The sequence below is a fragment of the Macaca nemestrina genome, chromosome X (assembly GCF_043159975.1).
Source record: "Macaca nemestrina isolate mMacNem1 chromosome X, mMacNem.hap1, whole genome shotgun sequence".
Taxonomy (NCBI): domain Eukaryota; kingdom Metazoa; phylum Chordata; class Mammalia; order Primates; family Cercopithecidae; genus Macaca; species Macaca nemestrina.
In genome coordinates this window covers 111873408-111899327 of record NC_092145.1, presented here as the reverse complement: position 1 = coordinate 111899327, position 25920 = coordinate 111873408, and the positions used below count along the sequence as shown (strand labels likewise).

The 25920-nt window shown below is 49.9% G+C and overlaps 1 protein-coding gene and 1 long non-coding RNA gene across 7 annotated transcripts in view; one reads left to right on the top strand and one right to left on the bottom strand.

The window, feature by feature from the left end:
• LOC105493895 (uncharacterized) overlaps nt 1-14009 on the bottom strand; it is a 28222-nt gene extending 14213 nt beyond the window's left edge. Inside the window, exons 1-3 of one of the 2 annotated variants that reach the window (XR_011618291.1) lie at nt 13852-14009; nt 13586-13751; nt 11193-11863 (exon numbers count right to left, since the gene is read on the bottom strand). This is a non-coding gene — a long non-coding RNA (uncharacterized lncRNA). Of the gene's footprint in view, nt 1-11192; nt 11864-13585; nt 13752-13851 lie in introns of those variants that run through there. The other variant, XR_011618292.1, reaches the window with a different exon arrangement.
• An 81-nt stretch (nt 14010-14090) lies between these two features.
• On the top strand, nt 14091-25653 carry LOC105493894 (porcupine O-acyltransferase). Of its 5 annotated transcripts, XM_011761847.3 has the most exons (16): nt 14098-14236; nt 14557-14798; nt 14916-15088; nt 16417-16609; nt 17015-17058; nt 17448-17629; nt 17710-17840; nt 17956-17973; nt 19251-19265; nt 19364-19489; nt 19648-19748; nt 20840-20916; nt 21013-21076; nt 21183-21268; nt 22315-22425; nt 25518-25653. In XM_011761847.3, exons 2-16 carry the CDS (start codon nt 14626-14628, stop codon nt 25617-25619), a joined length of 1596 nt encoding a protein of 531 aa, XP_011760149.1. In that variant the 5' UTR covers nt 14098-14236; nt 14557-14625; the 3' UTR covers nt 25620-25653. The 5 variants fall into 5 exon arrangements, with proteins under 5 accessions (XP_011760150.1, XP_011760151.1, XP_011760149.1 ...); XM_011761848.3 differs by lacking the exon at nt 14557-14798 and having other exon boundaries at nt 14091-14236; XM_071088808.1 differs by lacking the exons at nt 17956-17973; nt 19251-19265.
• Nucleotides 25654-25920: the final 267 nt, after the last annotated feature.

The window sequence follows — 25920 nt, the reverse complement described above, 5'->3', positions numbered from 1 at the left end:
GAATAGGGGGCTGTGACACACCTCCACTATGGGGATATGGAGTGACCCTCTGGGATGAGGGGCTCATCTGTCAGGTCCCACCCTCTGTGCTGTGCCTTGATTCAGATCCAAGACACAACCAGCCGTCCACCCCACCCCAAGTGGTCCTGGCCAGGGGAAGTGCTTAAATGCCCCCATTGCCATCCTGAAATGCTATGCTGGTGGTGACCATAGGAAAGCTTTATTCTAGGCATCTTATTTCAACTGCTGGGCCCCAGCTTCCTTATCTATTAAAATGTAGTTCCAGTTCCTGCCTTATATGATGTGGAGAAGATTAAATGAGATCATGGACATGAAGCTCTTCAAATTGCCCGGCACAGATTAAGTGCTCAATATATATCAGCTGTTAGTCATTAGGTCTGTTAGGTTTGCAGAACTTCCAGTGGTGGACATTTTTGAAGGGATGCTTGGGACCCCCTCGAGATGCTGGCCTAGCAGGACCTAGCTGCTCCATCCTTGGATGAAACACCCAAGTGTTCCCCGGGTTGAAGGATCAAGGAGCTCAGACTCCTGGTCAAGGAAGACAGGCCTGGCTTGCTCTCTGGAACCCCCATGTTGCTATCCAGGAGATCCTGAGGCCCAAGGCACAAAGGAGGAGCACAAGGAGTGGTGAGTTCCTGACAGGAAATGGTGGGGTGCCCTAGGAGAAATCACCTCTTAGGGTCTCGGTTTCCCCATCTACACAATGGGCACTTCGGACCTGTGAGTTGCTGAAGACCTTTGAAGCCACCTTTTGGGGAAGAACAAATGTTCTCCAAGAGTGTAACGGCTGGAGGCTGACCCTCTCCCAGTCCAGGCCCTGCCATTGGAGACAAAGTACACCAGACACAAAGGGAAAACCCAGTCCCCGCCACAGCATGGGAAGCTGCCCAGCAAGTTGAGAGTCAACTTGCCCAAGTTTTGTGGCCAGTGAAGGGGAGGTTTGCAGCCAGACCACTCCTGAGACTTACCTGGGGAACTTTGGGGGGTTGGGTCGGGGGGATGGACTCAGTGGCCTGTGGGGTCCCTTCCAGTCCAGACTCTCCTCTGTGGCTGGCATGCTGTGACCTCAGAGGGCCAATCTGCAAAATGGGATGATAACCCCATGTGGGCTGAGAGGGCAGGAAAATGTATGTATTCTTCAGGGTTCTGTGAGTTGTAAGTGGCAGAAACTCCAGTCAAACCAGCTTAAGGTAAAAGGGAATACTCAGGTAATAGAAGAGACCTGGGACAGAGTGAGCTTTGGCCATGCACAGCGTGTCTGAGGACTCTCTCTCTCTCTCTGTCTGTCTGGGAGGCCTGATTCATCTTTGAAAGTTTGGCCCTCAGCAGGCTCTCCCAGGTGGTGGCTGCCTCGCCTATCCCTAAACAGCAAGGAGTCCCAGAGGGCAGCAAAGCCTTTTCCCCTTCAGTTCCAGCTTTAGATCATGTGGCCTGGCTTGAGTCACACCCATGCCTGACCCTGTGGTCACAATGACAGATTGCTCTAATTGGCTGGTCTAGTCATGAGTCCACTCCTGAAGATATAGGTGGGAGCAGGGAGGTGGAGGAGTTAGCCCCACAAGAACAACATGCACTGGAGTGAGGTGAGGAGGAAGGGGGTTGCCAAAAGAAAATGAAGGTCAAGCCGGGTGCGGTGGCTCACGCCTGTAATCCCAGCACTCTGGGAGGCTGAGGCGGGTGAATCACGAGGTCAGGAGTTCAAGACCAGCCTGGCCAACATGGTGAAACCCTGTCCCTACTAAAAATACAGAATCAGCCAGGCGTGGTGGCACGCGCCTGTAATCCCAGCTACATGGGAGACTGAGGCAGGAGAATCACCTGAACACAGGAGACAGAGGTTGCGGTGAGCCGAGATCGTGCCACTGCACTCCAGCCTGGGTGATAGAGTGAGACTTCATCTCAAAAAAGAAAAAAAGAAAATGGAGGTCAGACATGATGGTTCACATGTGTAATCCGAGAACATTGGGAGGCTGAGGCAGGAGGATCACTTGAGGCTAGGAGTTCAAAATCAGCCTAGACAACATAGTGAAACCCCGTCTCTACAAAAAATACAAAAACTAGCTTGGTGTGGTGGTGCATGCCTGTAGTCCTAGCTACTTGGGAGGCTGATCTCTTGAGCCCAGGAGTGAGAGGCTGCAGTGAGTCATGATCACACCACTGCACTCCAACCTGGGTGACAGAACGAGACCCTATCTCAGAAAAAAAAAAGAAAGAAAGAAAGAAGGTGGTCTTTCATAGAAGAGGAAAGAGGTGCTGAGTTGGCAAAGGGAATGCATGCCACCACTGAATCCTTAAGTAAAACCACTGGCAGCCTTAGTCCTTCTCTGCCTACCACTTTCAGGTGCTCAGCTTTATGCTGTAAAGTTACCCCATCACTCCTAAACTCAGAAATTCTGCCTCCCATGACAGATTAAAAGGCAATTTATACTAAAATGTCAACGACTACCAGAAGCAGCAGAGTCTGCCTGAAGAAGGCAAAGCCTCGCTGGATGTGACTTAATCTTCTAGTGAGATTCAGGGCCGTGTGGCAAAAGGATGGGGAGATGTCAGGGAGTGTGCCAAGTACTCAATGGACCAGGCAGCTCAAAGGCAGCCCCAGGAGGAGACAGCAGCCTCCTTCCCATGTTCTGTCTCCATTCAGAGCAGATGGCCCTCCCAGGCGCATCTGAGCTCCCGGCTCTTCTGCTCCCCTCCTCTGAGGGACCTGTCTGTCTAGCTATCAGCCTGTCAGTTCAGCTCTGCTGCAAAGCTGTTGTGTAGGTGTATATTCATCGAGCGTCTGTTCCTAACACTGATTTCTTGGCAGAGGGAGGTCAGTTCATCCAACCATAAAGGATGAGTTCTGTGTGAGAGGGTCAGAGAGGAGGATCGGGAAGCAGACGGAGCAGGTTAGAACATTAGAATTGTCATGGACCCGCTCTTTCTTGTAGATACCCACAGTTCATCTACTCAACCACTCACTTAGCCTTGCACCCATTCATCCACCCATGATTCACCCACTTACCCACCTATTCATTCATCTGTTTATCTAGCCAGCCATCCGCACACCCACGTAACTGATCACTGCTGTGGCTCCAGCTTTGTGCCATGCATTGAGAGCATGGAGATGAGTCATACCCCCTCCTGCTCTTTCAGCCCTCCCAGTCCAACTGGAGAGACATCCACAGGCAAATCTCACTGCATGATTCTGTGATCAATGCTGTGGTTACCCCAGGGAGCATCTGATTATGACCCTGACATTTTAGCCAAGTGCTGACAGATCTGTTGGTGTTGCCAGGAAAGAGGAAGAGGAAGGACATTCCTGGAAGTGGTAACGGCGTAGGTAAACCCTGGGAGGTGTAAGAGAGAATGAGTATGGTTGAAGCACAGGGTGGATGAAGGGCTGAGACAGAAGTTGGCACTTGGGCCAGGCACAGTGGCTCATTCATGCCTGTAATCTCAGCACTTTGGGAGGCTGGGGCAGGCGGATCTCCTGAGGTCAGGAGTTCAAGACCAGCCTGGCCAACATGGTGAAACCCTATCTCTACAAAAAATACAAAAATTAGCCAGGCATGGTGGCGGGCACCTGTAATCCTAGCTACTCGGAAGGCTGAGACAGGAGAATCACTTGAACCTGGGAGGTGGAGGTTGCAGTGAGCCAAGGTCACGCTGCTGTACTCCAGCCTAGGCAACAAAGTGAGACTGTCTCAAAAATAATAATAATAAAATAAAAGAAGTTGGCACTTGGAAGATGAGCAAGGGCTTTAATTTCTAGCCCCGGGGTGCCAGGGATGGCTTTTGAGCAAAAGAGTCAGCACCCAGAGAGTGTAGTCAGAGGCCTGGAGTAGCTGGCATGGGGTAGCCAGCCCGCTCTTGCTCCAGGCCCCAAAGAGACACATGTGCCAACCCCCAGCCTGCAATTCAAAGAAAGAAAAAGACCTCAGGAAGAACACCATTTACAGAAACTGTCCCTGAGATGGATGGACAGATGGACAGTGGGATGCTGAGATGTCTGCTGGGTGTACAGATCCAAGCATAAATTCTGGTCCATACCGCACGCTTTTGGAACACATACCAGGGAAACAACGTGGTCAGGGGAATCAGGCATGTGCACCCCAATTTACCTGGCTCTGAAGCGCTTGAAGGGCTTGCAGGATGCATGGCCACGTTGCTGAGGGAAGAGGACCAGAAGGTCAAAGCCACTTCCAGTCGGGACTCTAAGAATTTCCTCAAGGGGCCCGGGCGCAGTGACTCACGCCTGTAATCCCCACATTTTGGGAGGCCAAGGCAGGTGGATTACTTGAGGTCAGGAGTTCAAGACCAGCCTGGTCAACATGGTGAAACCCCGTCTCTACAAAAATACAAAAATTTATCATGCTTGGTGGCGGGTGCCTTTAATCCCAGCTGCTTGGCAGGAGGCAGGAGAATTGCTTCAACCTGGGAGACAAAAGTTGCAGTCAGCTGAGATTGTGTGCCACTGCACTCCAGCCTGGGCGACGGAGCAAAACTCTGTCTCAAAACAAAAAAGAATTTCTTCAAGGGCAGCAGCTTCTGAATTTTCCTGAGTGTAGCTGAATTTTTATGCTAAGAAACCATCCCAAGGCCTCTGCCAGGAGCACTGGGTGCGGTTAGCTCTGTCAAATGATGTTGTCCTTCACAGGGAGTAAGAGCCAGGAGGACAATTGAGGATGTGTCCTAAGAATGACACCCCAGGCAGGGGAGATGGGGCTCAGTAGTGAACCAATCCCTCTGCCCAGGACTGCCAACCTTCCAGGTGTCAGACTTGGTCAGGAAAAGTCCTCAGCCTTGATAGCTTGGTGTGAGAGTAGTGCAGTCAGATCTTAGGGTGCCAGAGGAAATCGGGTCAAGGGATGATATATGCCAGGAGGCCCTGGGGTGCCAGGAGCTGTGGGGAGACCTCAGCTGGCTCTAGAAGGAAGAAGGGCAGCAGTTTGCAGGTAAGGTAGGGTAGAAAACCAAGAGCGGCCAGGCACGGTGGCTCATGCCTATAATCCCAGCACTTTGGGAGGCTGAGACGGGTGAATCACCTGAGGTCAGGAGTTTGAGACCAGCCTAACCAACATGGAGGAAGCCCCCGTCTCTACTAAAAATACAAAATTAGCTGGGCGTGGTGGTGCATGCCTGTAATCCCAGCTATTTGGGAGGCTGAGGCAGGAGAATCGCTTGGACCTGGGAGGCAGAGGTTGCAGTGAGCCGAGATCGTGCCATTACACTCCAGCCTGGGAAACGAGCGAAACTCCGAGGAAGAAAGAAAAGAAAAGAAAAGAAAAGAAAAGAAAAAGAAAGAGAGAGAAAGAAAGAAAGAGAGAAAGGAAAGAAAACCAAGGACAACAGGGCTGCAGGATGAGGAGCACCCCCCCAAAACCCAAAGTCCTATGGCGGCCCCATTTCAAGCACTCTCCAGGCAGGGAGAGGCCAGCACCCAATCCTTCGTCACCCCTGCTATTCACTGGTTGACAGAGTCCTGTAGTCAACGCTTGCCAGACATTGTCTAGATGCTGAGCCTAGTGCAGGTGCTGGAGGTTGCAGACAGCACAGAGATGCAGCACTGCCTAGTGGGGAGACAGACACTTCTGTGTGATAAGGTTTATGGAGACGGGTCTGCCCAGGGTGTGGGAATCCCAGAAGCAAGAGGTAGGAAGGGTCTCCCCGACCTGGGAAGTGATATCAAACTGGATCTTTTTCTGCTTTATTTTATTTTAGAGACAGGGTCTTTCTCTGTCACTCAGGTTGGAGTGCAGTGGCACAATCACAGCTCACTGCTGCTTGGAACTCCTAGGCTCAAGGAATCCTCCCGCTAGAGCCTCCCAAGTAGCTGGGACTACAGGTGCATGCCACTGTGCCTGGTTAATTTTTTTCTTTTTTTCTGAGACAGTCTCACTCTGTTGCCCAGACTACTGGAGTACAGTGGTGCAGTTTCGGCTCACTGCAACTTCCGCCTCCCAGATGCAAGCGATTCTCATGCCTCAGCCTCCCCAGTAGCTGGGATTACAGGCTCGTGCCATCACACCTGGCCATTTTTTTAATTTTTGGTAGAGATGGGGTTTCACCATCTTGGCCAGGCTGGTCTTGAATTCCTGACCTCAAGTGATCTGCCCACCTTGGCCTCCCAAAGCGCTGGGATTACAGGCATGAGCCACCTGGCCTGGCCGGAACTCCATACTGTTTTCCACAGCTGTTGTACCATTTTACATCCCCACTGATAGTAATTTCCCCTATCCTTGTTAATTTTATTTATTTTTAAGGTATTTGAAACAAGATGGGTTCAAAAGTCAGAACTAGGCCAAAAAGTCTACTCAGAGAAATGTCACTGTAACTTCTCCGTTCTATCCCTCTCATCCATTCCCTCTAGGAAACCAATCTCAATAGTTTCTGCTTTATCCTTCCAATGTTTCTTTTTGTAAAGATAAACAAATGCATGTATGTTTTCTTATATCATCTTGTTTCTTACATGAATGCTTGCATCCTATATTTACTTTTTTGCACTTTGCTTTTTCCACTTAACAGCATGTCCTGGCCGGCCGCAGTGGCTCACGCCTGTAATCCCAGCACTTTGAGAGGCCGAGACGGGTGGATCACCTGAGGTCAGGAGCTCAAGACCAGCCTGACCAACATGATGAAACCCCGTCTCTACTAAAAATACAAAAATTAGCTGGACGTTGTGGTGGGCGCCTGTAATCCCAGTTACTCAGGAGGCTGAGGCAGGAGAAACGCTTGAATCCAGGAGGCGGAGGTTGCAGTGAGTTGAAATCGCATCATTGCTCTCCAGCCTGGGCAACAACAGCAAGACTCCGTCAAAAACCAAAAACAAACAAACAAACAAAAACGGTATGTCCTGTCTGGGTGCAGTGGCTCACGCTTGTAATTCCAGCACTTTGGGAGGCTGAGGCAGGAGGATCACCTGAGGTCAGTAGTTCAAGACCAGCCTGGCCAACATGGAGAAACCCCATCTGTACCAAAAATACAAAAATTAGCCCAGCGTGGTGGCGTGCACCTGTAGTCCCAGCTACTTGGGAGGCTGAGCCAGGAAAATCACTTGAACCCGGGCAGTGGAGGTTGCAGTGAGCTGAGATCATGCCAGTGCACCCAGCCTAGGCAACAGAGCAAGACTCTGTTTCAAACAAACAAACAAACAAAAAACAGTATGTCCTGGAAATCATTCCTCCTCAGTTCATAGATGTCTTCCTCAATCATTTTACAGTTGCTTAGGACTCCATTGTGTGACTGCACCACAGTTTATTCAGCCACTGCCTATGTATAGGAAGTGATATTGTTTTCAATATTTTGCAATTATAAACCATGCCACAATAAATAACCTTGTGCATTTGTATTTTCACTGTTTGGGGGAGTATCTTCAGGGGAAATTGCTGCAAGTGGGAGTGCTGGTGCAGAAGAAAAACATGCATTTTTGTTAGATGTCAAATTCCCCCTCATCAGGGTTGTAAAAACGACTTTTTAAAAAGCACAAATAAGAAAAGCTGATCTTTGCAAAAGAAACCAGTCTTTCTTGCTGACATCTAATAGTCTGTGTTGGTTTTAAGACTGAGGGATTTAATTTCACAAAGACTGTTTTTTACAGAGTGATTTAATTTCACCATTGTCACAGGCTCTGCTGCCTACGCCACACACACACACACACACACACACACACACACGACCTCACATTGCCATAGGAGCTGCTTATCCCATCTGAGCCTCAGTTGAAGTCTCTGTAAAATGGGCGGCACCTGTCTGGCTACAAGTGGTTTTAGAGACTAAACATTTGATTCCCTGTGAGATTCCAGATTTCCCAGAAAATCTGATGAAAGCTGAGAGCCCGCTCCCTAGGAACATGCTGAGAAAGACAAGCAGCCCCTGACATCCCAGAGCTGGCTTGCTACCCACAGCTAGGCCTTAGTGCCCTCCTGTTAACATGGACAATTTCACAAAACATCAGTATCAGACAAGGCCACTCTGATTGTTATGGATCGAGACAAAAACAAGATCAGTATGTCATCAGTATGTCACCACAGAAATGACTAAATATCCCCTGACTTGGCTATATAATGCACTTTTTTTTTTTTTTTTTTTTGGCCAATAACAACTTTAGCCTCCACTTTAGTTAGTCTGTCCTCCTCCTAGATAAAATTTATTGTGATATCCAATCATAGAATTAGCCCCACTTCCTATCCAGAGCAAAGCCCTGCTTCCTTAAACCACCCCCCAAATCACTGAACACAAGCCCCAATCCTATAATAAGTTCTAACTCCCTTTTACTGAGATGCCCCATGGTTCCCCACAGTGTACACCCTCCCTTGTTGCAATGGACAATAAACCCAACTTGTTCAACCACCCATGTGTTCCTGGGGGGTTTTGGCTGGAGGATTTTGACAGCACCTAGAGTTCGCTGCAAGCTCAAGGACTCTTTGGAACTCCATCTCTGCATGCCCCTAGTCCACAGACTCCTAATTAAGTGGCCTTGAGTCTAGAGCATCAGTAATACCATTAAACAGATGGAGAAACCGAAGTCTAGACAGATTTACTTCTTCAAAGTCCCATCATAAGCTAGCAGCTGGATAGGAACTGGAAACTGTGGCTGCTGGTCCCAAGGTGAGGTATGTCCAGCAGACATAGAACCCGTCCCCAAGCTCACCTCGGCTACAACAGTGTTCTCCCTGCACAGGCCACAGAACTACCTGGCAAGATACGCACATGCTCATCTCTGAAGGATGGCCTCATTCTCTCCCTGCCCTGCCATTCTCTCTGTAGAATGGGGCAGTGAGATCCCAGGCTGAGGTGAGGGATAAAGGAACCCCCACACCGGGGCTACCGTCAAGAAGGCTCATGCACTGAGGTCTCAGCTTAAAGGAGCCTCATCTTCCCTGTCCAGCTGCTGTGTCCTGGAGTGTGCACCCTCACAGACCCTGTCACCAGGAGCACCTCATTCCCATCTCTCAATTTCCCTCTGCATTTGCCCAGGTCAGGAGAGCGACCTGGAACCCCCCTCCCTTCCTTTCTTGACCTTGAGCTCTCATAATTTTTCTTTGAGATCTAGTGTGGGGCCAGGCATGGTGGCTCACACTTGTAATCCCAGCACTCTGTGATATGGCAGGATGGCTTGAGGCCAGGAGTTCAGGAACAGGCTGGGCAACAGAGCAAGACCCCATCTCTAGAAAAGAATTTTCTTTTTTTGAGACTGAGTCTTGCTCTGTTGCCCAGGCTGGAATGCAGTGGTGATCTCAGCTCACTGCAATCTTTGCCTCCTGGATTCAAGCAATTCTTCTACCTCAGCCTCCTGAGTAGCTGGGATTACAAGGCGCCCACCACCACACTTGGCTAATTTTTTTGTATTTTTAGTAGAGATGGGGTTTCACCATGTTGGCCAGGCTGGTCTCAAACCCCTGACCTCAGGTCATCCACCCTCCTCAGCCTCCCAAAGTGCTGGGATTACAGGCATGAGCCACCGCGCCCGGCCAGAAAAGAATTTTTAAAAACCCCAGCTATTCAGGAAGCTGAGGCAGGAGGATCACTTGAGCCCAGGAGTTGTAGGCTGCAGTGAGTTATGATTGAGCCACTGCCCTCCAGCCTGGGCAACACAGTGAGACCCTAACAATCAATCAGTCAATCAACAAAATAAGAATCTGGCCGGGCACAGTGGCTCATGCCTGTAATCCCAGCACTTTGGGAGGCTGAGGCGGGCAGATCACCTCAGGTCAGGAGTTCGAGACCAGCCTGGCCAACATGGTGAAACCCGTCTCTACTAAAAATACAAAAATTAGCCAGGTGTGGTGGTGGGTGCCTATAATCCCAGCTACTCGGGAGGCTCAGGCAGGAGAATCCATTGAACCCAGGAGGGGGAGGTTGCAGTGAGCGGAGATTGCGCCACTGCGCTCCAGCCTAGGTGACAGAACGAGACTCCGTTTCAATAAATTAATTAATTAATTAATTAATTTAATTAAATAAGAATCTTACAAGTCCGAGAGAGAGAGAGAGAGAGAGATAAAGCTTTTCCTCACAGTAAAATCCCAGGTATATGTGTAAAAGAAAAATCATTATTTGGCCACCATCAGAGTAGTTATTGCTTCAGGCAAGAACCACCAATGGATTTGCCCAGGTCAGGCGAGCGACCTGGAACCCCCCTCCCTTCCTTTCTTGACCTTGAGCTCTCATAATTTTTCTTCGAGATCTAGTGTGACTCTAACAATCAATCTAGTGAGTAAAAGTTTGATTTTAAAAAAAATTGCAGAGTTACAGTCTCAAAGTATCTCCCAACAAGCTACTTATTAATTACAGAAGGGGATCATGCCTGTAATCCCAGCACTTTGGGAGGCCAATGCAGGAGGATTGCTTAAGCCCAGGAATCCAAGACCAGCCTGGGCAACATAGCGAGACTGTTTCCACAAAAAATTTAAAAATTAGCCGGACATGATGACTCACACCTGTAGTCCTTGAAGATTACATGAGCCCAGGAGTTCGAAGATGCAGTGAGCCATGATTGTATCAATGCCCTCAAGCTTGGGTGACAGGGCAAGACCCTGTCTCAAAAAAAAAAAAAAAAAATTACAAAGGGAAAAATAGTAAATTTATACTGGTGAAAACTGGAAGACCACTTTAACCAAAAGATCAATGCTAACAATTTCGAGACTAACTGAACCCTCCTGCCTCCTGATAACGCTGAGAACCCAGCGTCACTTCTGTGGAATTCCTGTCAAAAATGCAGATTTCAAATCTAATCATGAGGAGACATCAGATAAAACCAAATTGAAGGACATTCTTCCAAAGAACTGGTCTGTGCTCTCCCAAAACATCAAGATCATGAAAGTTAAGTGAAGATGGAGACATTGTTCCACATTGGAGGAGACTAAAAAAACCTGATAACAGAATGTATCTCGTGACCCTATGATTCCCTTTTCTTATACAAGGACACTATTGACATGCCCACCAGGGTGGCTAGAACCAAAAAGTCAGATAACAAGTATTTGTGAGGATGTGGAGCAATGGAAACCTCATACTATGCTGGTAGCAATGCTTAAAAAAAAAAAGACAAAGTCCTTGCTCTTAGGAAATTCATACCGAAGTATTTAGTTAAAAGGGTGTCATATCTGCAACCACTAACAAATAATTCAGAAAAATCACTGTGTATCATTCAGAAAAATTTTATATATATATATACACATATATATGTGTATATATATATAAAAATTACATCTGTACATATATGGAGAGAAAAAAACCAGAAGGACAGAGACAGAGAGAGAGTAAATATGTTATCATTATAAGGCTTGGCATTCTTATCAGTCCCATAAGTGAAAAATAGTATATCATTGTTGTTAATTTGCATCTCTTTAATTATGGAGAGCTCATTTAAAACACCCCAGAATCCACAACCCAGAACGACCACAGACATTTGTTGAGTGTCCACCCTCTACTAAGCTCCAGTGATAAAAATATGAAGCACAACATCTGGTAGATGTAAAATGGTATTATATCTCACTGTTGTTTTAATTTTACATTTCCCCGAGAAGTAAAGAGATTGGGTTATCTTTTCATATATTATACATATTGACCATCTCTCAAGTTTCTTCTGCTGTGAATTACCTATTTGTACCCAATGTCTATTGCCAAGTGTATTGTTTGTCCTCTTCTGACTGATTTGTAGATGTTCATTATATATCCTAACATCTAGATCCTACTTCTTTGTGACACACGTCAAAAGCCTAGATGGAAACAATCAAGTCTGCGAAGCCCAGGAGCACATGTGGTAAGAATCTTCCAGTTTTAAATGCCAGGTCTTGCATTTGAGGGAAGTATTTCTGGTAGGTGCTGTGGGTCATTGTTGACTCAACTTGAGTGCGTTTGACAACTGAGAAAAAAATTAAAATGAAATTTAATTCATAAAATGTATGTCCGGCCGGGCGCGGTGGCTCAAGCCTGTAATCCCAGCACTTTGGGAGGCCGAGACGGGCGGATCACGAGGTCAGGAGATCGAGACCATCCTGGCTAACACGGTGAAACCCCGTCTCTACTAAGAAATACAAAAAAAAACTAGCCGGGCGAGGTGGCAGGCGCCTGTAGTCCCAGCTACTCGGGAGGCTGAGGCAGGAGAATGGCGTGAACCCGGGAGGCGGAGCTTGCAGTGAGCTGAGATCCGGCCACTGCACTCCAGCCTGGGCTACAGAGTGAGACTCCGTCTCAAAAAAAAAAAAAATAAATAAAATGTATGTCCTGTATTCTGCTGTTAAGGAAAAGAATTGATATTTGTGTATCTGGTCTAAGCTATTATTCCTTATACATACATATTCTTACCGTATTAAATATTTTTTGTTTGTAATACATGAATACTAATTTATGAGCTAGAACTCCACTTAACTTCATGTTGAATAGAGAGAAAACATACATTTCTCTTCAATTACCATTGGTGTTTCCCAGCAAAAAACTGCCAACCCCACTCTTTTGTTTAACTGAAAAGGACACTGGAGACGGGTGAGTGAACATGACTTGCCCAGCTCCATACAGGCCATTGTTAATCTGATTAAATTCTGTTTCAGTTGGCTGCCCAGGTCAGGGTGGAGTCCAGCTTGACCTGGGCTTCCTTCTCCCTTCCATGTCACAGCTAAGCATGCAGTGCAGTAAGTGCCCAGTAAGTGCTCTTTTGGAAAAATAGGCCCTTCATCAGCCTAGGTACAAAGTGGAATGCCTAGAAATTGCAGCAGTAGGGTAGGTAGAAGGTGGGTGCTACATAAATCTTTAGTGTTGGTGCAGATAGAGATGCAGATGGGGCCAGTGTAAGTGCTTTCTTCTTTATTTATTTGTTTGTTTAGAGAAGGAATTTCGCTCTTGTTTGTTTGTTTATTTTGGAGAAGGAGTTTTGCTCTTGTCGCCCAGGCTGGAGTGCAATGGCGTGATCTCAGCTCACTGCAACCTCCACCTCCTGGGTTTAAGCGGTTCTTCTGCCTCAGCCTCCAGAGTAGCTGGGATTACAGGTGCCTGCCACCACGCCCAGCTAATTTTTTTGTATTTTTAGTAGAGACAGTGTTTCGCCATATTGGCCAGCCTGGTCTCGAACTCATGACCTCAGGTGATCCATCCACCTCGGCCTCCCAAAGTGCTGGGTTACAGGCGTGAGCCACCACTCCCAGTCTTTATTTATTTATTTTGAGACGGAGTTTCACTCTTGTAGCCCACAATGGTGCGATCTCGGCTCACTGCAACCTCCGCCTCCCGATTCTCCTGCCTTAGCCTCCAGAGTAGCTGGGATTACAAGCGTGCGCCACTACGCCAGGCTAATTTTTGTATTTTTAGTAGCGACGGGGTTTCACCATGTTGGCCAGGCTGGTCTCGAACTCCTGACCTCAAGCGATCCTCCTACCCTTGGCCTCCCAAAGTGCTGGGATTATAGGAGTGAGCCACCAAGCCTGGCCCTTAAGAGCTTTATAAATGCCCCCCCTTTTAAGTGCTCCATACTAGCCTCCCTCTAGTTCACAGAGAACATTTACTAGTCGCTGGGGTCACCTTCGAAGCAAAGAGTCTGCTGGGGAATTAAGCATGCAAATCACTTCTCAACGACGACAGGCCAAGTACTCACAGCTCGTCCCCAGGGGAAGCACAGGAGCCTAATTTGTGTTCCTAGGTGACACAGTCATTACTTATAAATGTTCCTGGCCGGCCGGTCCCAGGAGGTGGGGAGGGTTGGGAGTTACTTCGGTTCTTTCAAAGGCTGGAGAAGGAGAGATCTCGGTTTGTTTTCCCATCTGTGAAACAGGGACACCACGGTATTTAGAGGACTTGCGCGGGTGACTATTTCGGGGTGCAACGGCTTCCCTCCTCCCACCCCCATCCTTCCCTTCTCACTTCCAAGGCTTGGAAATTTGGAGATTCGGAAGTTTGTTCTTGGATGGCCAGAAATCCTCCAGATGCAAACGGTCTGGGGCTGGAACCGCCACAGGCCGGAAAGGTGCAGGCGTGAACGTCCTGCGCGCCGACGTCCCCCCGCGCCCGGCTCCCCTCAATCCTCCTGCTCCCCTCCTCCGCGTCCCCGTCCCCGCCCCCCTCCCGCTCTCCCATTGGCCGAGCCGGCGGCCGGGCCGCCCCGGGATTTAAAGGGCCCGCTCGCCGCGCCGCCCTGGGAGCCGCTGCTGGTCCCGGCCTTGCGGCCTGCGGGGGAGGCTGCCCGGAGGAGGCAGCGGCGGCGGCAGCGCGTCCTCGGTCCCCAGGACCACGGCTTCTTTCCTGCCAGGTAGGTCGCCAGTAGTGCGCACGCGGCTCCCCAGCTCCCATCCCTGAGCCGGCCTCCCCGGGTGGATCTGTAGCGCGAGCGCTAGGACCCCCTCCCCATCACCTTTCCGACTCTCCCTCCGGCTATGTCCTCTGCCACCACCTCCTTGCAGTCCCCAGACCTGGGCAGGACTTTGTTGGCGGCCTCTCGCCGGGTGGGGATGAGATGAGGCGCGCGGAGGATACAGGACAAACCCCCGCCCCGCGCCGCTGCATCCATACAAGGAGAGATGCACACGGCCCCCAAGTGTCACAGAATCCCCCTCTCTGCCCTCCACTCAGAGCGACTCTACCTTGGAAACCAGGGATTCCCCTTCCCGTCGCCCGCCCCATTTGATATATGGGCCTGAAATGTATGCCATCCCATCACCATCGGACTGGACTGTTCACAGCATTGGAGAGACAGAGGTCCTTCATTCACTCCAGGTCACAGGCTGTGCGTGTGCATGCCGAACACTCACATGCACACAGCTGGTGGCTCAGTCTGATGTACCTGACTTCTCACACCCTCCCCCAGTCCTCCAGTACGTGCCTTTACATGGGTTGGGCAGCCCCAAGCTGAAATGTGAGTGTCGGAGTCCATCCCTTAAGCGAGGTCTGCCCCACGGACACCCGCTCCCTCTGTGTCCCTGCTTTGACAGATCTATCCATCTGGCCATCCATCCGTGGGGGTCCGCAATGGCCACCTTCAGCCGCCAGGAATTTTTCCAGCAGCTACTGCAAGGCTGTCTCCTGCCTACTGCCCAGCAGGGCCTTGACCAGATCTGGCTGCTCCTTGCCATCTGCCTCGCCTGCCGCCTCCTCTGGAGGCTCGGTAAGTGCCTGCCATACGGTGCGCCACCATGCCAGGCCATATCAGACCTCCCACATTCATCCGTATCGAGCCACACCTTACCCTGCCACATCCTGCCAGGCCCCAGCATGTCCAAGCTGGGCCCCAACACGTTCAGCCCCACCACATCCCACCAGGCCAAACCCCATTCCACCATACTGCATCCTACTATGCCAGCCACCCCATGCCACGCCACACCGAGCCACATCCTGCCATGCCAAGCCATGCCCTTCAGTATTCCTGGGTTCTGGGATTCCGGAAAGCTGAGATTCTTGGATCTTGGGATTCTGAAATGTCTACATCCCAAGGTTATAAGACATTGCCATGCTGATGTCACAGGGTTATGGAATCCCAAAGTACCGTGATTACAGGGTTTGGAGATTCTGACAATTTGAAATTCTCACATTCTAGACTTCTGAAATGTTGGCGTTTGTGGATTTCTATAATCAGGGCATGATGCATTTCCTGGATTCTAGGATTCTGAAATGTTTCCACAGTCATAGCAGGCCTGTATCTTAATGAAAGATTCCAAGTCCCCAAGATTCCTATAGGAGGCAGAGATTTCTGGAAATCTGAGATCCGAAGGTTCTACACTTTCTTTTTTCTTTTCTTTTTTTTTTTTTTAATGGATGTTCTATTTTTTCCCAGGTTTATTATTTTGAAATATTTCAAAGCTACTGAAATGTTGAAAAAATAGTACAATGAGCACCCACGTATGCACCACCAGATTCTCTGTCAACATCTTGCCACATTAGCTGGCTCTATCTATCTATCTATCTATCTATCTATCTATCTATCCATCCATCTATCTATCTATCATCTTCCTGAATTGCTTGAATAACCTGCTGACATCATGACACTGTACCTCACATCCTTCAGTGTGTGGCCCCTGAGAACAAGGACATCATCCCCCACAAACACATCCTCCACCATCACCCCCCAAGACATTGAATCTGGATACAATAATGTTATCCTATATAAATTGATATCTGAATTTCTTCCAGGGTCCCCCAAATGCCCTTTACAGATGTTTCTTTTCTTTAAACCCAGGCCCTGCCACCCTCTCCAGCTCCCCAACACCTGCTTTGGCCCCTCCAATCCCACTACATTCCAGCCTGAAGGCCTTTGCCCTGGCTACGCCCTCTGCCCAGGTCATCCTCCCCTTCCTACCAGCCCACCAACCTTCTCTTTCTTGTTCTCCCTCTCTCCCTCCCTCCCTCCTTCCCTTCCTCCTTTCCTCCCTTCCTCCCACTCCCTCTCTCTCTCTTTCTCGTTCTTTCTCTCCCTTTCTTTCTCCCTTTCACCCAAAGGGTTGCCATCCTACCTGAAGCATGCAAGCACCGTGGCAGGCGGGTTCTTCAGCCTCTACCACTTCTTCCAGCTGCACATGGTTTGGGTCGTGCTGCTCAGCCTCCTGTGCTACCTCGTGCTGTTCCTCTGCCGACATTCCTCCCATCGAGGCGTCTTCCTCTCTGTCACCATCCTCATCTACCTACTCATGGGGTATGAGTGTGCATCCTTATCCTCACACTGTTGGCTGAAGTGCGTGGGCGGGTCCCCAGGCCCCTGATGAAGTTGTCCAAGACAGGGAGGGTGGTGAGATTCCCTGGAGAAACAAGGGAGTCTGGGAGAATCATTTGCCTATGAGGAGAAACAGAACAGGGAAGGTGTGGAGTGTCCCTGGAGAAGGGAATCTGGGAGATTTGTCCTTTCACAGGACTGTAAGGGACAGGTTGGGCATGGGCTCCCCCTGGAGGAGGAAGCCTGGGAGAATTTTTCTGCCATGAGACTGTTGTAGGATAGGAGGAGGCAGAACCCTCTGGGCACCTTGGTCCCCCCTTCCCCCATCCCCCGTGGTCTCAGAGGCCATGAGTGTCATGGGACCAAGACCAGCACCTTTTTCCTCAGTGAGATGCACATGGTAGACACCGTGACATGGCACAAGATGCGAGGTAGGTAGCCCTGCCCCTGCTCCTCTCACCTGCCCAACCCCCCTGCCCCACTCCGTGTCTCCTAACTGCCCCCACCCTGTGCCTTTCCTCCCCTGCTTTTACCTGCCCACCCCACTGCACATGCAGACCTCACATTACCCTCGGGTCCGTGTCTCTTTCCACTGTGCATTTTCCCGAAGTCTGTCTGTCTCGTGTCATGTACGTGCCTGACTCTCTGGAGTAAGGGCATCTATCTGTCCTGGGCTTCCTTGCCCACCTGCCTATCTGTCCCATGCCCACCTATCCATCCTTGTGCCCCCTTTTCCTACCACATCTCACCTGATGCACCTGCTCCCTGCCATGCTGATCTGCTCTCTGCCCATCCACTTGACCATGGGCACCATACATAGGGGCCCAGATGATTGTGGCCATGAAAGCGGTGTCTCTGGGTTTTGACCTGGACCGGGGCGAGGTGGGTGCAGTGCCCTCGCCGGTGGAGTTCATGGGCTACCTCTACTTCGTGGGCACCATCGTGTTCGGGCCCTGGATATCCTTCCACAGCTACCTACAAGCTGTCCAAGGCCGCCCACTGGTGAGGTCCTGAGTGGATGGGTGGGCAGGGACTGTGGGAGCCACCCTGGGGCAGCACTCATGGAGCCTTGATCCCTACAGAGCTGCCGATGGCTGCAGAAGGTGGCCCGGAGCCTGGCACTGGCCCTGCTGTGCCTTGTGCTGTCCACTTGCGTGGGCCCCTACCTCTTCCCGTACTTCATCCCCCTCGATGGTGACCGCCTCCTTCGCAAGTGAGCACAGCCTTTGAGGCCCCTGCCCAGCAATGAGGGGGTTGGGTAGGAACCCACGGTTTCCCCAGTTCTGAGCCTGTCTCTTAATGCTTCTTTCTGTCTTCTGTTACTACAGCAAGAAACGCAAAGCCAGGTAAATGAGGGCAGGTGTGAGGGCGCGTGGAGTGGGGCTGACGTGAGTGGGGGCAGAGCCCATGACCAATGGGTTCTGTGTGTCCAAGTGTGTCTGACCGTCAACTCCATGACTAGACAGAGACTGTGGCTGGCTGGCTGGCTGACCAAGCTTGGCTCTGTGACTCTGTATGACTGACACTCCAACACATACTATGTGTCTGGCTGTCCATCTGTTCAGCTGTCTCGCTGTTAGAAGCGAGTCACATAACTGTCATGGAGAGTGACAAGTATGTGTTCGTTGGGTGACTTTAACCTGTCAGTGACTCTGGCTAGGGATATGTATGGGTTGTTTGTCTATTGGCCACTGACCCCCAGAATGTAAGCCTGTGAGTGGCTGTCTGGCTGTACCGTCAATGATAGGGTGCGTGGCTGTCATTGGATAAGATAAATCTGTGATTTTTTGTAGCTTTGGCCAGGAGTGGATCTGCCTGTGGCTTGTCATATGCCTGTCTGTGGAGTTCATGGGCTACCTCTGCCTGTGTGTCTGCCTTGCCTGATGGCTTGGTGTTGTCTAGCTGAGGGGTTGTACCCAACTCTGGTCTGTGCCAGCCTACAGGACTGACTGCCTCTGGTTTGAATATAGGGTTTGATCGGGCTCTTTGGTCGTATGGCCCCTGCCCCACTCCCTGACTGCTGTTTAGGTCTAATGCCAAATGAGTCTCCAAAAGGTCAAGTGACTTGACCAGTGTCACCCAGCTAAGCAGCCAGGCATGAATCCCAGGCCTAACTTCAGAACCTATACTTTTTCCAATGCAAGATGCTGCCTGTTTTTGACCATGTCTGATTGCAACTAGTAGGGGGTGTGTGTGTGTGCATAGCAGGGTGTTTGATGTTCTCTGTGCCCCGCTCAGGGATTTTTGGCTGTCCTATGGTCACTGAGTCAGGTTAGAGCACTGCAAGGCTGGGAGTCTGATATTTGTGTCTGGCTGTTAGAGGGTGCAGGTCTGTGAAGTCGGGCCTCTGATGGTGGCTGGCTTTGGCCGTCTGGCCATGTGAGCCTGCCACATTATAGGACATATTATAAGACATGCCATATTATAGGACAGCTCATGCATCCGTTTGAGCCACATAAGACTAACTGCCTGAGGGTGGATGTCTGTGTGTGACCATCATAGTTCACCTTTTTTGCAGTTACATTTCATCTGTCTTGTCTGAACAATTCAGACCAGCCTCCAGGGCCTCTCTGACTCTCTTTTCTTTCTTCTCTGCTGCCTTCCTGACCCCTGGGGGCCCTAGGGGCACCATGGTAAGGTGAGTCTACAGAGCGGGGCCCAGGATGCTGACATGTGGTGGGGTATCATGTTGGGACCTGAACGTGATGCCTCTCACCCCTGCCCCTTTCTCCCCAGGTGGCTGCGAGCCTACGAGAGTGCTGTCTCCTTCCACTTCAGCAACTATTTTGTGGGCTTTCTGTCCGAGGCCACAGCCACGTTGGCGGGGGCTGGCTTTACCGAGAAGAAGGATCACCTGGAATGGTGGGAGGGCTTGGGGACCCCCTCTCCCACAGGGTGCTGCCTAGAGGAGCTGCAGGGAGGAGGGCGGGTGCTCCCAGGGAGGGAACAGCCAAGACAGAAGTGTGGTGGTCAGATGAGTTGAGATCCCAAATGGATGTGCATATCTCTTCTGCCAACAGGGACCTGACGGTGTCTAAGCCACTGAATGTGGAGCTGCCTCGGTCAATGGTGGAAGTTGTCACAAGCTGGAACCTGCCTATGTCTTATTGGCTAAATAACTGTGAGTCACCAAGTCACCACTCCAGCTATGTTGGTAATCCAGGCCCTTTCATACATTCATACAACATTTACTGAGCACCTTCCGTGTGCTAGGCACCCAAAATCCCTACCCTTGTGGAGCTGCAGTTCTCCTGGGGGGCAGATGATACATAAGAGAAAAAAATACATAATAGCTCAGGTGTTGATAAGTGCTATGGTAAAAAAAAAAAAAAAAAGATAAAGCAGGTAAAGGTGATCCAGGAGTGCTGGCAGGAGATAGGAGTGGGGAGGGTGGGGTATTGCAATTGTAAAAAATTAGCCAGGGCAAGTCTCCCCGAGGAGGTGACATTGGAGCAAAGACGCAAGGCAGGTGAGGGAGCAGGGAGTGCAGATATGTGGGGGAGGAATGTAGCAGATGCGGGAACAGCAGGTGCAAAGGTCCTGAGGTGGGAACTTGCTTGGTGCATGGGGAACAGCAAGAAAGCCAGCGGGGGCAGGAGCAGAGTGAGCCAGGGGCCAGTGGCAGGCAATGAGGTCAGGGAGGGCCTGGAGGGTCTTGTGGGCCACAGAGAGGACTTTGGCTTTTTCTTTGAGAGAGACGAGCGCCACGGCAGGGCTCCAAGCTGAGGAGGGCCTTGGGCTGACTCAGGTTGCAACAGGATCCCTCTGGCTGCTGTGAGGACAGACTGAGGGGAGGGGGCAAGGATGCAGCAGTGAGGAGGCCACTGCCATCACCAGGCCAGTGATGGTGGTGGCGGCAGTGGATGTGGAGAGGAGAGCTCAGATTGTGGCATATTCTGAAGGTGGAACTCACACGATTTGCTGAATTTGGATGTGGAAGTTTGGGGAGGGCAAATGAAGGGTAATTCCCAGGTTTTTGCCCTGAGGAACTGGAAGGGTAGAGTTGACATTGACTGAACTTGATGAGACTGGGAGGAGCAGGCTCGGGGGAAGATCAGGAGCTGGGCTTCGGGCATGTGAAGTTTGAGGCCATCTAAGGACTTTATCCTGGGGGCTCCAACAGGTTGTGGGTATTCTCATCCTGCCGATGGCCTTCCAGGAGGGGCTGGGGGACTCTCAGGAGAATTTTGTCCCACATCTCTTCCCCTCCAGATGTTTTCAAGAATGCTCTCCGCCTGGGGACCTTCTCAGCTGTCCTGGTCACCTATGCAGCCAGTGCCCTCCTACATGTGAGCAGGGTGGAGCAGGATCAGGGTGGAAGCTGGGTGGGGGTGGGTGGCAGGGCCTCTTCCTCACTCATTCCATTGTCCCCTGCACTCCCCCAGGGCTTCAGCTTCCACCTGGCTGCGGTCCTGCTATCCCTGGCTTTTATCACTTACGTGGAGCATGGTGAGTGCAGGGCCCAGCTCAGCCGATGGATAGAAGGTTGGTCGGGGGCTGGAGCCAGCCTCCCCTGAGGCTAACCTGACCCCCTTACCTCTCCCCACTGCCCCAGTCCTCCGGAAGCGCCTGGCTCGGATCCTCAGTGCCTGTGTCTTGTCAAAGCGGTGCCCGCCAGACTGTTCACACCAGCATCGCTTGGTGAGGGTTCAGCCTGGGCAACCTTGTGCCCAACACTCCCCGTCAAAAATGTTCCTTCTGTCTCTACCTTGTATCTGTCTCAGGGTGCCCAACTTCTTCTTTTGGTGCCTGAGCCATCCCCATAACCTCTCCTCTATTCGCTAGCATCTGTTTCCCTAACAGGCATTTATCGAGCATCTGCTGTATACACACCTGGCATTTGTTTCCCCCAATGAACATCCGTTGAGTGCCTGTTGGTGCTCTAGGTGCTGGAGACATGGTGAACGAAACAGACCGAAGTCCCAGCACTATGGGACAAGCATTTTAACCTGGCAGACAGTAGATAAAAAATGAGTCAGTAAAGTCTAATAATAGTGTGTCAGATTGCAAGTAGTGCTAAGGAGAAAATGCGTAAGGAAAAGGTGATTCCTTTATGGGGGTGATTTCCATTTGAAATAGGGAGGTCAGAGAAGCCTCCCTGGTGAGGTGACGTTTGAGGCCTTTAACCGAAGGAGGTGAGAGAGGGAAACGTTCCAGGCAGAGGGACACCCAGTGGAAAGGCCCTGAGGTAGGAGAGGGCCTGGAATCTTTGAGAAATAGCAAGGCAGCCAGTGTGGCTTGAGCAGAGGTAGGGTGGGGAGGGGAGATGGGTGGGAGGCATGGGCTCGCTAGGTCATGGTGGGGATTTGGTTTGGTTTGGTTTTGTGTTTTTCATTCTGTTTGCAATAAGAAGTACAGACAACCTCATATTTGTCTCCCACCCGACTCCCGTTCATTACTATAAAGCCCCGACTCAAAGCCCTGCCACTCTTCCTCCTCTGCCTGGAGACTCGAAGCTCCCCAACCCAGGATGCCCTCACTGTGAACAGTACCCTCATCCTTGGATGCCTCTGTACTCCCATAGGAGGCTCCCTGAACCATCTCTTCCCTATTTCAGGGGGTACCCTGGGCATTCTCAGTCCTGGAACCCATTGTGCCCTGTGTGTCCCCTGGGCTCCCCCACGAAGGAGGAGGTAGGACACAGTGAGTAGGTCCAGTTGCCAAATATATCCATCTGTCCCCCACAGGGCCTGGGGGTGCGAGCCTTAAATTTGCTCTTTGGAGCCCTGGCCATCTTCCACCTGGCCTACCTGGGCTCCCTGTTTGATGTCGATGTGGACGACACCACAGAGGAGCAGGTGAGGTGGGGCCCTGGGCTGTGTGGTTAACCAAGGGTGGCGCTACCTGGCAGGGGGAAACCATGAGGACAAAGGCTGGGAAGCTGAAGCCTGAGCTCCTCAGACTGTGCTGCTTCACCTGGGCAGCCAGTGCTCCTCGGTCCTTTCCCATAGTCCCTCTGCTTGAGTCACACTATTAGGTCTTTTATTTGGATGAAGTATGCAAAATATGTTTATTTATTTTACTTATAAAATTACTTTTAGGCTGGGCATGGTGGCTCACGCCTGTAATCCCAGCACTTTGGGAGGCCGTGGCAGACGGATTACTTGAGGTCAGGAGTTCAAGATCAGCCTGGCCAACCCTTTGAAACCCTGTCTCTACCAAAAATGTAAAAAATTAGCCAGGCGTGATGGTGCGCACCTGTAATTCCAGGTACTCGGGAGGCTGAGGCAGGATAATCACTTGAACCCAGGAGGCGGAGGTTGCAGTGAGCCCATGCCACTGCACTCCAGCCTGGGCAACAGAGCGAGACTCTGTCTCAAAAAAAAAAATTCATTTTATAGAGATAGAGTGGAAAATCCAGGTTTTACTTGTGTTAATTATTTCACTTCATTATCGTTTAGGTAGAATTTGCAAGACTTCTTATTTAATTTTTTTTTTTTTTGAGACAAGGTTTGTCACCAGGCTAAAGTGCAGTGGCGTGATCACAGCCCACTGCAGCCTCACATTCCTGGGCTCAAGCCATCCTTCTGCCTCAACCTCCTGAGTAGCTGGGACTACAGGTGCATGACACTAAGCCTGGTTGTGGAGACAGTGTCTCCCTATGTTGCCCAGGCTGGTCTTGAACTCCTAGGCTCAAGCAATCCCCCTGCCTCAATCTCCCAAAGTGTTAGGATAACAGGCATGAGCACCTTGTTTTATTTAATTAATATATATATATTATTATTATTATTATTTTAGATGGAGTCTTGCTCTTGTTGCCCAGGCTGGAGTGCAATGGTGCGATCTCGGCTCACTGCAACCTCCACCTCCTGGGTTCAAGCAATTCTCCTGCCTCAGACTCCTGAGTAGCTGGGATTACAGGCATGTGCCACCATGCTGGGCTAATTTTTGTACTTTTAATAGAGACGGGATTTTGTCATGTTGGTCAGGCTGGTTTTGAACTCCTGGCCTCAGGTGATCTGCCCGCCTCAGCCTCCCAAAGTGCGGGGATTACAGGCGTGAGCCACCGGCGCCCGGCCAAAAAATATGTATTTTATTTTACTTAGGTTGAGTGTACAAACCCTGGATTCTGCACTTTAAAAATTTTTCATTAAAATGTATGCACTATTTTTGTTCATGTTGAGTATGCAAATTCCAGATTTTACTCCTTTTTAAATTAAAAACGATTTAAAAATAACATTTATTCATATGGCTCTTGCAGAATCCAGGTTTTTGCTTCTCCTTTAGTTAGGTTTCAGTTGAAAACAAAACTTCATGTTTTTTGACATTAAAAAAGTTTTTAAATTCAGGTTAAGTGTGCAAAATCTGGGATTTGCTTTTTTTTTTTTTTTTTTTTGAGACATGGTCTCACTCTGTCACTCAGGCACCCAGGCTGAAGTGCAGTGGCACAATCATAGCTCACTGCAGCCTCAAACTCCCAGACTCGAGCAATCCACCCATCTCAGCCTCCCAGGTAGCTGGGACTAGAGATGCATGACACCACACCTGGCTTTTTGCTTCTTTTTAAATAAAGTTTTTGTTTTGTTTTCATTAAAATATTTTTAAATAGTGAATGCCTATCACATGGTTCAAAAACCAAACAGTATTCAAGATATTCAGAGAAAAGACTTACTCCCACCCTCTGCCCACTACCCTCTTACAGGTTACATGGTGAGACGGGGTTTCACCATGTTGGCCAGGCTGGTCTCAAACTCCTGACCTCAGGTAATCCACCCGCCTTGACCTCCCAAAGTGCTGGGATTACAGGCATGAGCCACCGCACCAAGCCCACTTTTATCCTTTTATTAAAATATCTTTCCAAAATTTAAACATATCAAACAAATATAAAAATATATTTTAATTCTACCCCCTTGCCAGTTTTTACCCTAAAGATAACACACAAATGATACTGTTCTGCAATTTTTGAAAATCTTCCACATCAGAATATAGTGTCCTCATTCATTTTTTCCACTATGAGGAAGTGACACAGTTTAATTTTTCTCTTATTGGTGAACATCAGGTGATTTCTAGTCCTTTCCTATTGCAAGTGATGCTGCAGCAGGAACTCTGTACCCACGTGGATCCACACAGGTGCAGACAGATCTGTAGGATCTGTTCCTGATAGTCTCAATGGAGTAGTACTTTTGTGCTCTCCCACCAGCAATGCCTGAACGTGCCTGCTGCCCCACCAGTACAGAGTGCCTCTCAAGCTTCCTGGATATGTTTGCCACTTCAATAAAGAAGATGGCCGGGCGGGGTGGCTCATGCCTGTAATCCCAGCACTTTGGGACGCCCAGGCGGGCAGATCACTTGAGGTCAGGAGTTCGAGACCAGCCTGACCAACATGGTGAAACCCCATCTCTACTAAAAGTACAAAAATTAGCTGGGCATGGTAGTGCAGCATCTGTAATCCCAGCTACTCAGGAGGCTAAGGCAGGAGAATCGCTTCAACCCGGGAGGTAGAGGTTGCAGTGAGCTGAGATCGTGCCACTGTACTCCAGCCTGGGTGACAGAATGAGACCCTGTCTCAAAAAGAAACTAAATAAAATGAGGAAGATTATGAATGAGGCTGAGCATCTTTTCATATGTTTAAGAGCCATTTGTTTTTCCTTTACTGGAATGACCCATTATTTCACCTTCTCTGGCAATTTTTCTTTCCAAAAAATTGATTTTTAGGAGCTCTTTATATATTAGGGAGATAACAGGTCAGAGAATGGGATCACTTTGTTTTTAAAATGATTTTTAAAGAAGAAGACAAAAACTATATCTGGTCACCTTTCATATGTACCTAGGCCCTTCTGTGGGGCCTCACCTAGAGCAGTCACAGAAATGTCCTTGGGCAAAGGATGGGTTTTCCTGAGAACTTCTTTGTCCTTGTTAAGTGGGACCATCACCTCTTTCTCTCCCACAGGGCTATGGCATGGCATACACTGTCCACAAGTGGTCAGAGCTCAGCTGGGCCAGTCACTGGGTCACTTTTGGATGCTGGATCTTCTACCGTCTCATAGGCTGAGGCACATCTGTGGACCCTCATAACCCTCTTAAGACCCCTTTCAGGGTGCCACTGATGGGGGATGAGGGAAGGCCCTCTCTCTACTCCCTGACCCCCTCCATCCTTGACCCCCAACACCTCAACACACACACACACACACACACAAATCACACCATTTCCATGCCTGTCAATCCCCACCCCACCACAAGGCGGGAAGGGGGTGGTCCCTGTTGGGGCCTAGGGGTGGGGGATGCTTGGGGAAACAGAGAGGGGGAGATCCAGGGCCTCCTCGCCTTCCTTCTTCCTTTTTATATACAATTTG